Source organism: Polypterus senegalus, chromosome 10, assembly GCF_016835505.1.
Source record: "Polypterus senegalus isolate Bchr_013 chromosome 10, ASM1683550v1, whole genome shotgun sequence".
NCBI lineage: Eukaryota > Metazoa > Chordata > Cladistia > Polypteriformes > Polypteridae > Polypterus > Polypterus senegalus.
Window position 1 is genome coordinate 140,324,782 of NC_053163.1, and position 14,643 is coordinate 140,339,424.

Sequence of the window (14,643 nt, forward strand, 5' to 3'; positions counted from 1 at the left end):
CTGTTTGCTTTAATACCCCTGTCACACACATGCGTATGGGAGGCAGCTAAATGGACCAAAAGAAGGTAATTCCATGCCAGGCCAGGGGGTGGCAGGGGTGCACTAAACCTACCTCTTTTATCTCCGCAGACCGGACATGGGAAATTCTGCCTGATTCTTGCCTGAAAACACTACTTCCTGTTTTCCGACCCCAAGGATGCCACTTCTGGTTCTGGGCCCAAAGATATCACTTCTGGTTCCAACCCAATGACATCACTTCCACCTACCTGCCTTAAACTCAAGATATCTTCCTCTTTAACTTCAGTTCTGTTTTGGACTCAACTCTGTACACATCTGTGCAACCTATTTTGCCTTTTGCAGCCAGGCTTCAAGTATATGGGTGGCTGCCCCAAACCTGTCTTTGTGTGTCAAGACCGTTCTTTTTCACACCCCTTAAGATGTGCCAAAAACTTGACTGAAGTCCACCAGTGGCAAATTGAACTGATTGGACATCAGTTGAGAAGGTACACACCTGTCTCTATTAAGGTCCACAATTCACAGTGCATGTCAGGATAAAACCAAGTCATGGAATCCAAGAAACTCTCTGTGATCAAACTGTGGTGTGGCAAACATCAGGGTAAGGGAATAAAACCAGTTCTAAAGCTTTGAGCATTCCCAGGAGAGCAGTGGCCTTGATAATTATGAAACAGAGGAAGTCTGGAATTTTCTTTGAGTTGGCCATCTGGGCAAACTGGGTAATGAGTCCAGAATGAGTTTGGTGAGGGGATTAACCAAGAACCCAATGGTCACTCTAACCAAGCTTATGAGAGATGGGACAACCTATCAGAAGAGTAATCATATCAGGGGCACTCCAGCAATCATACATATATGACAGCCCACTTTGAGTTGGCCAAGCAACATTTAGGGAATTCGGAGAGTACAAGGAAAATGAAGCAAAAATGCAATTATTTTGGGCAAAACACAAAGCAACATGGTGAAGACCACAAACTGCTCACCGCCTGCCTAATACCATACCTATGGTGAACAATGGTGGTGGTGGGGGCAGTATTTTGCTACAGGGGTGCTTCTCAGTGGCAGGAACAGGGAGACTGGTCAGAACTGAGGGAAGGATGAATGCAGCCAAAAACAGAGAAGTGCTTGAGGAAAACAACAACAACAACATTTACTTATGTAGCACATTTTCATACAAATGATGTAGCTCAAAGTGTTTTACAAGATGAAGAAAGAAAAAAGAAAAATATAAAAATTAGATTAGGTAATACTAAGTAACAATAGTTAAAGTAAGGTGAGATGGCCAGGAGGACAGAAAAAAACAAACAAACAAAAAAAAAACTCCAGAGGGCTGGAGAAAAAAACAAAATCTGCAGGGGTTCCAAGGCCACGAGACCCCCCAGCCCCCAATGGGCATTCTACCTAACATAAATGATCGAAATCAGTCCTCATGTAGAAGAATTAGATGATGCTCCACAGTGCACACCATCTCAGATTGGGGTGTTGATTTGCCTTCCTGCATTAAGTATATAGCCAATACAATGAATGAGTGGCTTTATGACATCTCTGAGCATCCTTGAGTGACCCAACCAAAGTCCTGACTTAAACCTCATAGAATAAGAGTGAAGAGACCTGAAGATGGCATTTGTGACGGATGGCGGGGGCTCTTACTAGGCCGGGATGCCTCCGAACTGGGATGAATGGGGGGGAGAACATGCAAAGGGCACTACCTCCCCCAGAGAGCTAGATGGACAGGCCCCCTGGGTTGCAGTGGTGCATTGGATTCCCACAGGGCTTCACAGGAACTGGAGTTCGGTGCAGTCCTGTTGGGTTCCATGGGTGCTGCCAGGGGATGCTGATGGGGCTGCAAAGCCCTACCTCATTGGGATTCTCCCTCACCCAGAAGTGCTTCTAGATCAGAATAGAATTAGTACAGTGGATCGAGACTTGTATTTTAAAATGAGTTCATCAAGAACATGGGGACACAGTTGGAAACTTGTTATGGGTAAATTTCGCACAAACATTAGGAAGTTTTTCTTTGCACAAAGAACGATAGACACTTGGAATAAGTTACCAAGTAGTGTGGTAGACAGTAAGACGTTAGGGACTTTCAAAACTCGACTTGATGTTTTCTTGGAGGAAACAAGTGGATAGGACTAGTGAGCTTTGTTGGGCTGAGTAGTTCGTTCTCATCTAGAGTGTTCTAATTTAATTTCTAATTCTAATTCTAATCACGCTAACGGGCCACTGGAAATGCTCCAGAGTGGGGCATAAAACGAGCCAGCTGCCACTGCTTCAGGAGACCACATTTGAGAGGGAGCAGACAAAGCTTGCTGGGAAGAGTAGAGGTGTAGGAGGCAGAGAGAGGAAGAGTAAGAGAAAAGAAGAAGACAAGTGCTGTGCACTTATTGTGCTTTCGTGCTGTGCTGTGCAGGAGGGAAATGGTTGGGAAGCGTTTCCCACTGAATAAAGCTGTGTTGTACTTGGCACCTTGTGTCTGTGCCTGTCTATGTCGGGTGCTGGGAGCTGCACGCCCCCTGCAGGTCACACATTTTACAAACACTTCCCACCCAATCTAGCAGATCTTGAGAGGATCTACCAGAAGGATGGGATCAACTGCCCAAATCCAACAGTACAGAGACTTACTGTACCATAGAAGAACTCAAGTTAGAACTGCTGCCAAAGGGGCTTCTACAAAGTACCGAATTAAGGGCTTGAATACCTTTAGGAATGAGAGATTTCAGCTTTTAGTTTTTACAAAATTTGCAAACTTTTCTGAAAATATGTTTTCACTTTGTTTTATGGCTTATTCAGTGTAGATGGATGGGGAAAGTAGCAAAAGCATCCTTTCAAAATTAAATCCACAGCACGATAAAGTGTGCAGAAAGTAAAGGGGTCCGAATACTTTCTGATTCCACTGTACATCTTTGTAGGAAAAAAAGGGAAAGAAAAACAAGTTAATGTTGATTTACTGTATGTTTTGTGCTCTTCGGCTTATGCAGTGCCAAGAGGGAAGCAGGCAGACGTATTTAACCAGGAAGACAGAGAAATGAAGAAAATCATCAACTACGTTATGAGGTTTATCCACAAACTCAGATGGGCAGGAAATTCTTAACGCTGATCTGCAATGTTGGACCAGCAGGGATGACGGTGTGCGCCATGCATTTTCTGTCAAGGAAAAGATGAGGTTGTCTAAATAAGACATAAATTATTCTTTAACAACTTAAACCCATGCAGGTTCTCAAGATTAAACATCAAAATTGGATTCCTTTTATTCAAAACCCAAAAGAGAAAGTAAAACTCTTACAACTAACAAGAAATAAAGTGAATAAAAATGAATAAACAGACTGAATCACAGCAGTCATGTCTTTTGTCTGCATGTATCTGCAGATATCCATCTTCTATCTCCTTATGTTATTAATAAACCACATTATTTTGTTTATTGCAGCAAGTAAGTTTGAGTTACTAATTGGAAAATCGTCTATCATCACATCCAAACCACAAACAGAGAAAGTAAAGGTTGATGCACGTGCATCTTTGTCAATTTATACCTTTTTATCTCTTCATAGCTCTGGTGTCCCACATGAACAGTAAACAGAGACATCCCACATCGGTAAACACAGGCCATTATGCCCCTGGCCATTCACACCGCATAAAACTCTACTGATTGACATGTAGACACATTGGTGTTTGCCATTCTCACATCTCCAAGCCGCATAATCCTGTAACTTGGACCGATAAATTTGAGTGGCAGGGCTATTATGATAAAACAGAGGCGAATAACCAGGTCTCCAGTAAATGGGGCCTTTTTCCATTAAATGTAATTCCAAGGTAGTGTAACTAATGGTGCAGGTGAGGTGCAGTCGAAGCTGGCCATGGTCATGGTGATGATGGTTGGGTTGAAAAGGATATAGAAAAACAAGTCAGTCAACACCTCCACAAAGCTGTGGTTGATGAAAGCCTTGTTCTGGCCAGTAGTGACATTTGGATGCGAGGCATGGACGCTGTAAAGAGAAGAAGAGATGTGCATCCTGGCTTTCAAGGACAAGCTGAACGAAGCTGATGACCATTGAGCAAGTCTTAAGATGGCTGCTGCAGAGTCACATTAAAACTAACAACGTAAAGTACTCTGGGCATGTGATGAGACAACCACATTATAAAACTAAAGGCAGTGTGATGGCAGGTCTTATAGTAGTAGGGGTCAGACCAAGAATATACTACTGTTATACTGTTATGACTACAGGTGTGGAGTGGCTGGTCTGCTAGGTGCTACAGATGGCATTGGTGGGCATTGACTCATCTGTGCAGCCAAACATTGTGAAGCAACAATGGCACAGCAACATGACATATCATGTCTCCAGGGCCCATTACAACACACACATTCAGTATTTTTACAGTGTGGATTAAGAGACTTAATTGCTTGCTCACAACATGAGTTAATGGTGGAGATTGAACCAACCACATTGGCCTCCGAGGACTTCTCTCACAAAGACAAACTTGGCATTGTTATAAATGTAATAATTTTGTACAAGTAGAAGTGTACGATTATAATCATCCATCCCTCCATTTTTAAACCTCCTTGTACCAGCTCAGTAGGGCAGGGCAGATAGATCTCAGCACCATCTGGTGCAACCAGCCCTGAACAGATGCCAGTCCATGACAGAAACCCACACTCGCTCATACAGGGCTGGCTGACTGAGTGACGTTAAAGTCCCTTGTGATGAAATACACATTAAATGGTGCAATTCGAGTGAAGTCGGATGGAGTGATTGATTGCTGAATGTCCTTGCTGTTAAACACTCTGCACAGAAGATGGACTTTTGATGGCTCTGAATGTTAAAGATGGTTTGATTGACATGTAAAGCACTTACAGTAGCATTGGCGCACTGTAGTATTAAAGGTTCTAGAGTCTCCAGATAGACATGGTAAACTGTGGCTGATTGATTTGCTAAAAATCCCTTTGATGGGTCAAGCTGCTATTGATGCAATATGAAATAAAACAGTTATTGATTTCAATGTGCAAATGAAGAAAGTTATACAGTGGGGGAAATAAGTATTGAACACATCAACATTTTTCTCATTAAACATATTTCCAAAGCAGCTATGCTAATGAAACTTAGACCAGATATTGGAATTAACTCAAAAATATCGACCCAGTTAAAGAAATAATAACAAAGTTATGTGCAATAAAGTGGAATAACATGGAAAAAAGTACCGAACACATCAAGAAGAAGCAGCCCTTAAAGCAGCTGATTCTACTAATGAGCTCCCCTGCCTGTGCCGGGTAGGTCCATTCTTTGCTAAAAGGCTACCCACCTCTGAACGCAAGTTCTCAAATCATTTGTTACCATGCAAGAAACATTTCAGGATGGGTAGAGCCAAAGAGTTCCCTCAAGACCTTTGAGACAATATTGTCAAGCAATATATCCATGGCACTGGTTACCAATGGATTTCTAAACTCCTAGATGTTACTATAAACACCATTGGGTCCAACTGGAAGGAACATCATTTTACCATCAACCAACCACACACAAGAGCTCCTCACAACATTTCCAGAAAGGGATATATGAGCCAAGGGCCACTTGAAAAGAACTCCAGAAAGACCTGAAAGTAGCAGGTACATTCATCAAAGAGAAAACAATAGGCAATGCTCTCCACCACCCTGATCTCTATGCACGATCTCCCTGGAAGACTATGATGAACTTCATTTGAAGAATGCTACACAACATTTGGAGAAGCCTGCAGATTACTGGGAGAACATAGTGTGGTCAGAAGAGACAAAAATCACACTTTTTGGCAACAGTCCAATGCACCATGTCTGGAGGAGAAATGACCCTGTATATAACCATAAAACTACCTAGAGTAAAGCTCAGAAGTGGCAATATCATGGAATGAGGCTGTTTCTCTTCTCATGGTACTGGTGGATTCCTGTTTGTTGAGGGAAGGAGGTATGGAGTCACATACTGTGAAATTCTTGAGAAGAATCTGTTATCATCCAAGAGTATGATGAGAATTAGACACAGGTCGACTTTACAGCAGAACTACGATCCTAAACATTTTACCAAGGAGATTCTCAAGTGATTCCAGAAAATAACGAAAATAAGGGTGTCAATGAAACGAAATAGAATATTTGTGAAAGAAACTGAAGATCAGGATTTATCAGCAGAAATCCATCCATTATCCAACCTGCTATATCCTAACTACAGGGTCACGGGGATCTGCTGGAGCCAATCCCAGCCAACACAGGGCGCAAGGCAGGAAATAAACCCCGGGCAGGGCACCAGCCCACTGCAGACCAGCTGAAATCTTCAATATATTTAAAGATTGTCTGTGTGGAAGAATGGACCCAAATCCCCTGAGCACCCTAAGAAACTTGTTGTTTCAGACAGGAAGATGTCAAAGCAAACAAAGGCCTCTCCACCAAATACTAGATAAATCTCACTTATTGAGGTAATACTGATGTCTTATGAAAACTGTGACTTATGAGAAAACAAATGGAATCCAGTGGATGTTATGAAGCCAGCTCAATGATCTGGATTTTGCAGATGATCTCTCTCTCCTTTCCCACAGCCATCAACAGATACAAGCAAAAGCCTTTGATCTGCAAAAAGTCTCAGCACAACTGGAGCTTAATATCAACAAGGGGAAGACCAAGCTATTGAAGGTCAATACTGTGATGTGAATTTCCCCTTGGGATTAATAAAGTATCTATCTATCTATCTATCTATCTATCTATCTATCTATCTATCTATCTATCTATCTATCTATCTATCTATCTATCTATCTATCTACATACTAAATGTGAAAAGCTTGGATGGTGAACTATTGGAAGAAATAAAATCCTTCAACTGCCTAGATAGTGTTGTGGATAAGACGGATGTAACAGAAGATGACATTAAGGCACAGACCAATAAGGCAAGAACAGGGTTCATCCAACCAGCCCAGCCACAGGTGATGCACAAACCAGTGGGTTTCTTCATGCCGGTCCCAAGCCCAGATAAATGGGGAGGGTTACGTCAGGAATGGCATCCGGTGTAAAATTTTGCCAAATCAATATGCGGAAATTTCCATACCGGATTGGTCGAGCCCCGTGTTAACAACGACCGCCACCAGTACTGTTACCCACCAGGATGCTGGGGGAAATTGGGCTACTGTTGGCCGAAGAAGAAGAAAGGGTGAGACATGTCCAGAGGCAGAAGGAGAGGAGAAAGGTAAAGAGAGTGGAACTAAGAGTAGGAACTTTGAATACTGGCAGTATGACTGGTAAAAGGAGAGAGTTAGCAGATATGATGGAGAGAAGGAAGGTTAATATATTGTGCGTGCAAGAGACTAAATGGAAAGGGAGTAAGGCCAGGTGGATTGGAGGTGGATTCAAATTGTTCTATCATGGTGTGGATGGGAGGAGAAATGGAGTAGGGTTATTCTGAAGGAACAGTATGTCAAGAGTGTTTTGGAGGTGAAAAGAGTGTCAGACAGAGTAATGATTATGAAGCTGGAAATTGGAGGTGTGATTATGAATGTTGTTAGTGCATATGCACCGCAAGCTGGGTGTGCAATGGATGAGAAAGATTTCTGGAGTGAGTTGGATGAAGTGATGAACAGTGTACCCGAGTGACAGAAAGTGGTAATTAGAGCAGATTTCAATGGACATGTTGGTGAAAGGAAAAGAGGAGATGAGGAGGTGATGGGTAGGTATGGTGTCATGGAGGGGAATGAAGAAGGTCAGAGGATAATGGATTTTGCCAAAAGGATGGACATGGCTGTGGTGAATATGTATTTTAAAAAGAGGGAGGAACACAAGGTGATGTACAAGAGTGGAGGAAGATGCACACAGGTAGATTACGTCCAATGCAGAAGAGTCAATCTGAACGAGATTGAAGACTACAAAGTAGTGGCAGGGGAAAGTGCAGTTAAGCAGCATAGGATGGTGGTCTGTAGGATGACGTTGGAGATCAAGAAGAGGAAGATAGTGAGTGCAGAGCCAAGGTTCAAACGGTGGAATTTAAAAAAGGAAGACTGCAAGGTTGAGTTTAGGGAGAAGATGAGACAGGCACTGAGTGGTAGTGAAGAGTTACTAGACAGCTGGACAACTACAGCAGAAGTAGTAAGGGTGAGAGCAAGAAGGGTGCTTGGCGTGACATCTGGACAGAGGAAGGAGGAAAAGGAAACCTGGTGGTGGAATGAGGAAATACAGGAGAGTATACAGAGGAAGAGGATGGCAAAGAAGAAGTGGGATAGTCAGAGAGATGCAGAAGGTAGACAAGAGTACAAGGAGATAAGGCGCAAGGTGAAGAGAGAGGTGGCGAAGGATAAACATGGAAACATATGCATAAGCGAGGAGAGAGTGTTGAGCAGATGGAAAGAATACTTTGAAAGGCTTATGAATGAAGAGAACGAGAGAGAGAAGAGGTTGGGTGATGTGGAGATAGTGGATCAGGAAGTGCAATGGATTACCAAGGAGGAAGTAAGGAAAGCTATGGAGAGGATAAAGAATGGAAAAGCTGTTGGTCCAGATGACATACCTGTGGAAGCATGAAGGTGTTTAGGAGAGATGGCAGTGGAGTTTTTAACCAGATTGTTTAATGGAATCTTAGAAAGTGAAAGGATTCCTGAGGAGTGGAGAAGAAGTGTATTGGTGCCAATATTTAAGAATAAGGGGGATGTGCAGGACTGCAGTAACTACAGGGGAATAAAATTGATGAGCCACAAAATGAAGTTATGGGAAAGAGTAGTGGAAGCTCGGTTAAGAAGTGAGGAGATGATTAGTGAGCAGCAGTATGGTTTCATGCCAAGAAAGAGCACCACAGATGTGATGTTTGCTCTGAGGGTGTTGATGGAGAAATACAGAGAAGGCCAGAAGGAGTTGCATTGCGTCTTTGTGGACCTGGAGAAAGCATAAGACAGGGTGCCTCAAGAGAGAAGCTGTGGTATTGTATGAAGTCGGGAGTGGCAGAGAAGTGCATAAGAGTTGTACAGGATATGTACGAGGGAAGTGTGACCGTGGTGAGGTTTGCGGTAGGAGCAACGGATGCATTCAAGGTGGAGGTGGGATTACATCAGGGATCGGCTCTGAGCCCTTTCTTATTTGCAATGGTGATGGACAGGTTGAAAGACAAGATTAGACAGGAGTCCCTATGGAGTATGATGTTTGCTGATGACATTATGATCTGTAGTGATAGTAGGGAGCAGGTTGAGGAGACCCTGGAGAGGTGGAGATATGCTCTAGAGAGAAGAGGAATAAAGGTCAGTAGGAACAAGACAGAATACAAGTGTGTAAATGAGGGGGAGGTCAGTGGAATGGTGAGGATGCAGGCAGTAGAGCTGGTGAAGGTGGATGAGTTTAAATACTTGGGATCAACAGTACAGAACAATGGGGATTGTGGAAGAGAGGTGAACAAGAGAGTACAGGCAGGGTAGAATGGATGGAGAAGAGTGTCAGGAGTGATTTGTGACAGACGGGTATCAGCAAGCGTGAAAGGGAAGGTCTACAGGATGGTCATGAGACCAGCTATGTTATATGGGCTGGACACGGTGGCACTGACCAGAAAGCAGGAGACAGAGCTGGAGGTGGCAGAGTTAAAGATGCTAAGATTTGCACTGGGTGTGACGAGGATGGACAGGATTAGAAATGAGGACATCAGAGGGTCAGCTCAGGTTGGATGGTTGGGAGACAAAGTCAGAGAGGCAAGATTGCGTTGGTTTGGACATGTGCAGAGGAGAGATGCTGGGTATATTGGGAGAAGGATGTTAAGGATAGAGCTGCCAGGCAAGAGGAAAAGAGGAAGGTCTAAGAGAAGGTTTATGGATGTGGCGAGAGAGGACATGCAGGTGATGGGTGTAACAGAACAAGATACAAAAAGATATAGAAGAAGATGATCCGCTGTGGCAACCCTTAACGGAAGCAGCCAAAAGAAGAAGATGAAGAAGAAGAAGAAGAAGGAGGGTTCATCCAACCGAGAAATATCTGGAACTCAAAAACAATTGGCCAAGCCACCAAGCTGCAACTGTTCAAGGCAAACATCAAATCAGTATTGCTATATGGAGCTGAGATATGGAAGACAACAAAGGCCACTCTAAAGAGGATTCAGGCCTTCATCGATGACTGCCTGCACCACATCCTAAGAATCCACCGACCAGAGACAATCAGCAGTAAAGAGCCATGGCAGAACAAACGTTGAAAAGGAGGTGGAGATGGCAAGGTCACATTCTGAGAAAAAAAGAGGCAGACATCACAAAGCAGGATGAGACCTGACACACTCTGGATAAACACAAGAGGAGGAGACCAAGAAAAATGTGGCGCAGAGACCTGGAAAACATCATAGAGAGAGTTGAAATTAGGGTGGAGAGAGCTGGTGGCAACAGCACAGGACAGGAACCGTTGGTGGGCAGTTGTTGATGGCCTATAGCTCCAGGAAGGGCGAAGGGATACGATGATGGTGACTGGACTAAATCTCGAGATCACAGCTACATTGGAAATATTTTTAATGAGAAAAATGTTGACGTGTTTAATACTTAATTTCCCCCTTTGTCCAAGATGGATGGATGGATGGATAAATTTTAAAGCACTTAGTAATGGTAGATGCTACCAAAGATTCTGAATAAATAAGGCTGCCATGTGCTTTTGATTGCCTGACTGATTAATTGATGGATAAAGAGCTATATGATTATTCGTGTATTAAATGTTATAAGATTAAATAAAGATTGATTGATTGATTGATTGATTGACTGATTGATTGATTGATTGATTGATTGATTGGTTTATAAAACTCACTGTGATGGTGCATGTTGTTAAAGACACTATAAGATAGAGATTCATTTTTAAAACATTTAAAATGTGGGCAGAGTGGTGGCTCTGAGGCTAGGGATCCGCCCTGGCAATTGGAAGGTTGGCGTTTCGAATCCCATAAATGCCAAAAGGGACTCTGCTCTGTTGGGCCCTTGAGCAAGGCCCTTAACCTGCAATTGCTGAGTGCTTTGAGTAGTGAGAAAAGCACTATATAAATGCAAAGAATTATTATTATTAATAATCGAGGATGTTACTAAAGGTTCTGTATAAAAAAAGGCTATCTTGTTGGTCAGATTTAGGCCTAAGTTTTGAGGAGCTTAGGACTGAAGACACCTTGTGATGGCACATGTGACCCCTGGTACAATATAAAATAAAAAAATAATAATTTCACATGTAAATCATCTAAATATAGATTGAGTAATTAGATTATAAACCTTCTTGTAGGAATAAAAGATGTTAAAGGATCAATGTGCTGTGAAGATTGACTGATTTGTAAAGCACCTTGTGATGATCCCTGTGCCTGATGGCGCTCTCATACAAGACAGTGCGGTGAGTGGGCTGTGGTTGTGGGCAGCATGGGTGGAGCAAGAAAAAGGGACAAAACAGGAAACTTAATCGGAACGTCCTAATCTGTGAAGAGTGGGCACACAGATGGAAGAGATTAGCATGTCTAAGTAAAATGTGAGCACAAACAGATTAAGCAGATCCTTCTATAACAGTTCCGGGTAAGCAGTTGAGTCAAATAACAAGAAAACAGTGCTTACCTTCATCACACAGGCAAATATCTTTATCAACACTTTCTTGTTTTGCCAGCAATGGAGCTTTAAGCCATTATAATGAGGCTTCATTTATGTTGTTTTTTTTAGTATAGAATAAGGCAGCTCTTCACTAAAGTACTTTACAACCCCTCCCCATTTTCATGTAGCACCAAAGCGCTAGAAGCTCTTGAAACATTTGTAGTGCCATTCTCCCTTTTTCTAATGGCCCCTCAATAAACTGTGTCCACTAAAAACAAGATGTCCATTTAATAATGTCATACAGTCCTTACCAGTCTCCATAGAGATCCAAAGCAATAAGTAGAGGAAGGCAGAACTTGGGCACCATGATGAAACAGCCATCACCCACACTGCAGCGTCCACCAGATCCTGTCTGCAATGAGTTGTTAACAATCAGCTCTCACTGTCATAATGCAGGGAAACGGGCACTCCAGGCTGTTTGGGGTGACTGAAAGAGAAAAAACATAACAGTTTTCAATTTTATATATATATATATATATATATATATATATATATATATATATATATATATATATATATATACTGTACACTGATATGGACTGGGTAATGTGTTAGGAATGAAAGGATGCCACATCGTTTGATGGAAATGAAAATGACCAACCTACAGAGGGCTCAATTCAAAGAAGCCCCGAAAATCAAACTGAAAAAATGATGTGGCAGGTGAGTCCATTTTGCTGAAATTTCATTGCAGCAACTCCAAATCGTACTCAGTAGTTTGTATGGCCCCCACGTGGCTTGTATGCATGTCTGATAACATCGGTGGGGGGGCATGCTACTAATGAGGTGACGGATGGAGTCCTGGGGGATCTCCTATCAGATCTGGACCAGGGCATCACTGAGCTCCTGGACAGTCTGAGGTAACCTGCCGACGTCGGATGGACCAGATCATAATGTCCCACCCAGAGGTGTTCTATTGGATTGAGGTCAGGAGAGTGAGTGTTGGGGCCAGTCAATGGTATCAATTCCTTCATCCTCCAGGAACTGCCTGTATACTCTCGCCACATGAGACTGGGCATTGACATGCACCAGGAGGAACCCAGGACCCACTGCACCAGCTAAGGGTCTGACAATGGGTCCAAGGATTTCATCTCGATACCTAATGGCAGTCAAAGTGCCGTTGTCTAGCCTGTAGAGGTCTGTGCGTTCCTCCATGGATATGCCTCCCCAGACCATCACTGAACCACCACCAAACTGGTCATGCTGAACGATGTTACAGGCAGCATAATATTCTCCACGGCTTCTCCGGACCCTTTCACGTCTGTCACATGTGCTCAGGGTGAACCTGCTCTCATCTGTGAAAAGCACAGGGTGCCAGTGGTGGACCTGCCAATTCTGGTATTCCATGGCAAATGCCAATCGAGCTCCACTGTGCTGGGCAGTGAGGACAGGGCCCACTACAGGACATCGGGCCCTCAGGCCACCTTCATGAAGTCTGTTTCTGATTGTTTGATCAGAGACATTCACACCAGTGGCCTGCCTTCTGGAAATCATTTTATATGGCTCTGGCAGTGCTCATCCTGTTCCTCCTTGCCCAAAGGAACAGATACCAGTCAGTCCTGCTGATGGGTTAAGGACCTTCTAGGGGCCTGTCCAGCTCTCCTAGAGTAACTGCCTGTCTCCTGGAATGTCCTCCATGCCCTTGAGAGACACAGTAAACCTTCTGGCAATGGCACATATTGATGTGCCGTCCAGAAGAAGTTGGACTACCTGTGCAACCAAACTCTGTAGGGTCCAGGTATCGTCTCATGCTACCAGTAGTGACAATGACTGTAGCCAAATGCTAAATGAGTGAAAAAACAGTCAAAAAAGATGAGGAGGGAAAAAATGTCAGTGGCCTCCACCTGTTAAACCATTCTTGTTTTGGGGGTCGTCTCATTGTTGCCCCTTTGTTGTTAATTTCATTAACACCAAAGCAGCTGAAACTGAATAACAACCCCATTTGCTACTTAACTGACCAGATCAATAGCCCAGAAGTTTTATTGACTTCATGCTATACTCGGATTAAAAAGTGTTCCATTAATTTATATATATTGTGAAACACGCATGCCTGGAGACAACTTCCTTTCCTTTCCTTTTCTTTGCAGATCCAGAAACCAACATCTTGTGCAGGGCCATCTTAACGCATGGGCATCCTGGGTAGTTTTCCGGGGGTCCCACGAGCATAGGGGTCCATGTTTTTTTTGATGCCTATGTATGTTTCTGTTTTGCTATCAAAACAGGGGTCCCAGTGGTCTACTTTGCCCGAGAGCCTATGATGCTGTTAAGACAGCCCTGATCTTGAGGGCACATGACATCAATTCTGGTTCTGGGGCTCCCAGGCCTGTCACTTCCATCTCATTGATGCCATCACAGACACCACCGTCATCTTTCTCCAGTATTGTTTTTAGACTCGTGTTAAATTTGAATTCACTTTTGTTATTTTGTCACCAGTTATACAGGCATCACCACTGGTGTCCCAAGTCTTTTTATTATAGTATATTTGCAATATATACACAATAAATATGTACATATACTGTACATGGCATCTATACAGTGCAATCATAAAGTATTCAGACTGCCTCGCTTTTTAGACATTTTGTTATGTTGCAGCCTTGCACTAAAATCATTTAAATTATTCTTTTCCTCTCATCAAGCAACACTCAGTATTACAGAATGACATGATTATAATCATTTTTGCAGATTTTTAAGAAAAACTGAAATATCACACTGACACAAGTGTTAAGGCTCTTTACTAGGACATTTGGCCTTAGGCTCAGGTGCCTCCCCTTCTTGATGTAACTGACATTTTTTTCTCCATTTTTCCTGGGTCTTTCTTTAGCACAAAAAATCATTTAGACTTCTTTTCCGGAAGACTAATTTTTTGAAGATCTTTTTTTGTTTGGAGGCTCTGTTTAAAAGTTGATTTTTTTTTTACATTTTAACTCCATTTTGCTCTAATAGTTTGGAATTACCTTTTTGAGGGTTTTGTGTCCCCCGTCACCATGGTAATGCATCCCATGATGCACTAGGAATGTTTGATGGTGATGTCATCAGCACAACCATATAAACATCACCTTGCACAGTTCTGAC

General features: G+C 42.9%; 1 protein-coding gene across 1 annotated transcript in view; it reads right to left on the minus strand.

Annotated features, from left to right (window-relative positions):
- LOC120537720 (interleukin-6 receptor subunit beta-like) overlaps positions 1-14,643 on the minus strand; it is a 109,028-nt gene that overhangs the window by 56,944 nt on the left and 37,441 nt on the right. The window contains exon 2 of the mRNA XM_039766872.1: positions 11,826-12,001. Coding sequence (XP_039622806.1) covers positions 11,826-11,895 — 70 coding nt within the window. The 5' untranslated portion in view covers positions 11,896-12,001. The remainder of the gene's footprint in view (positions 1-11,825; positions 12,002-14,643) is intronic.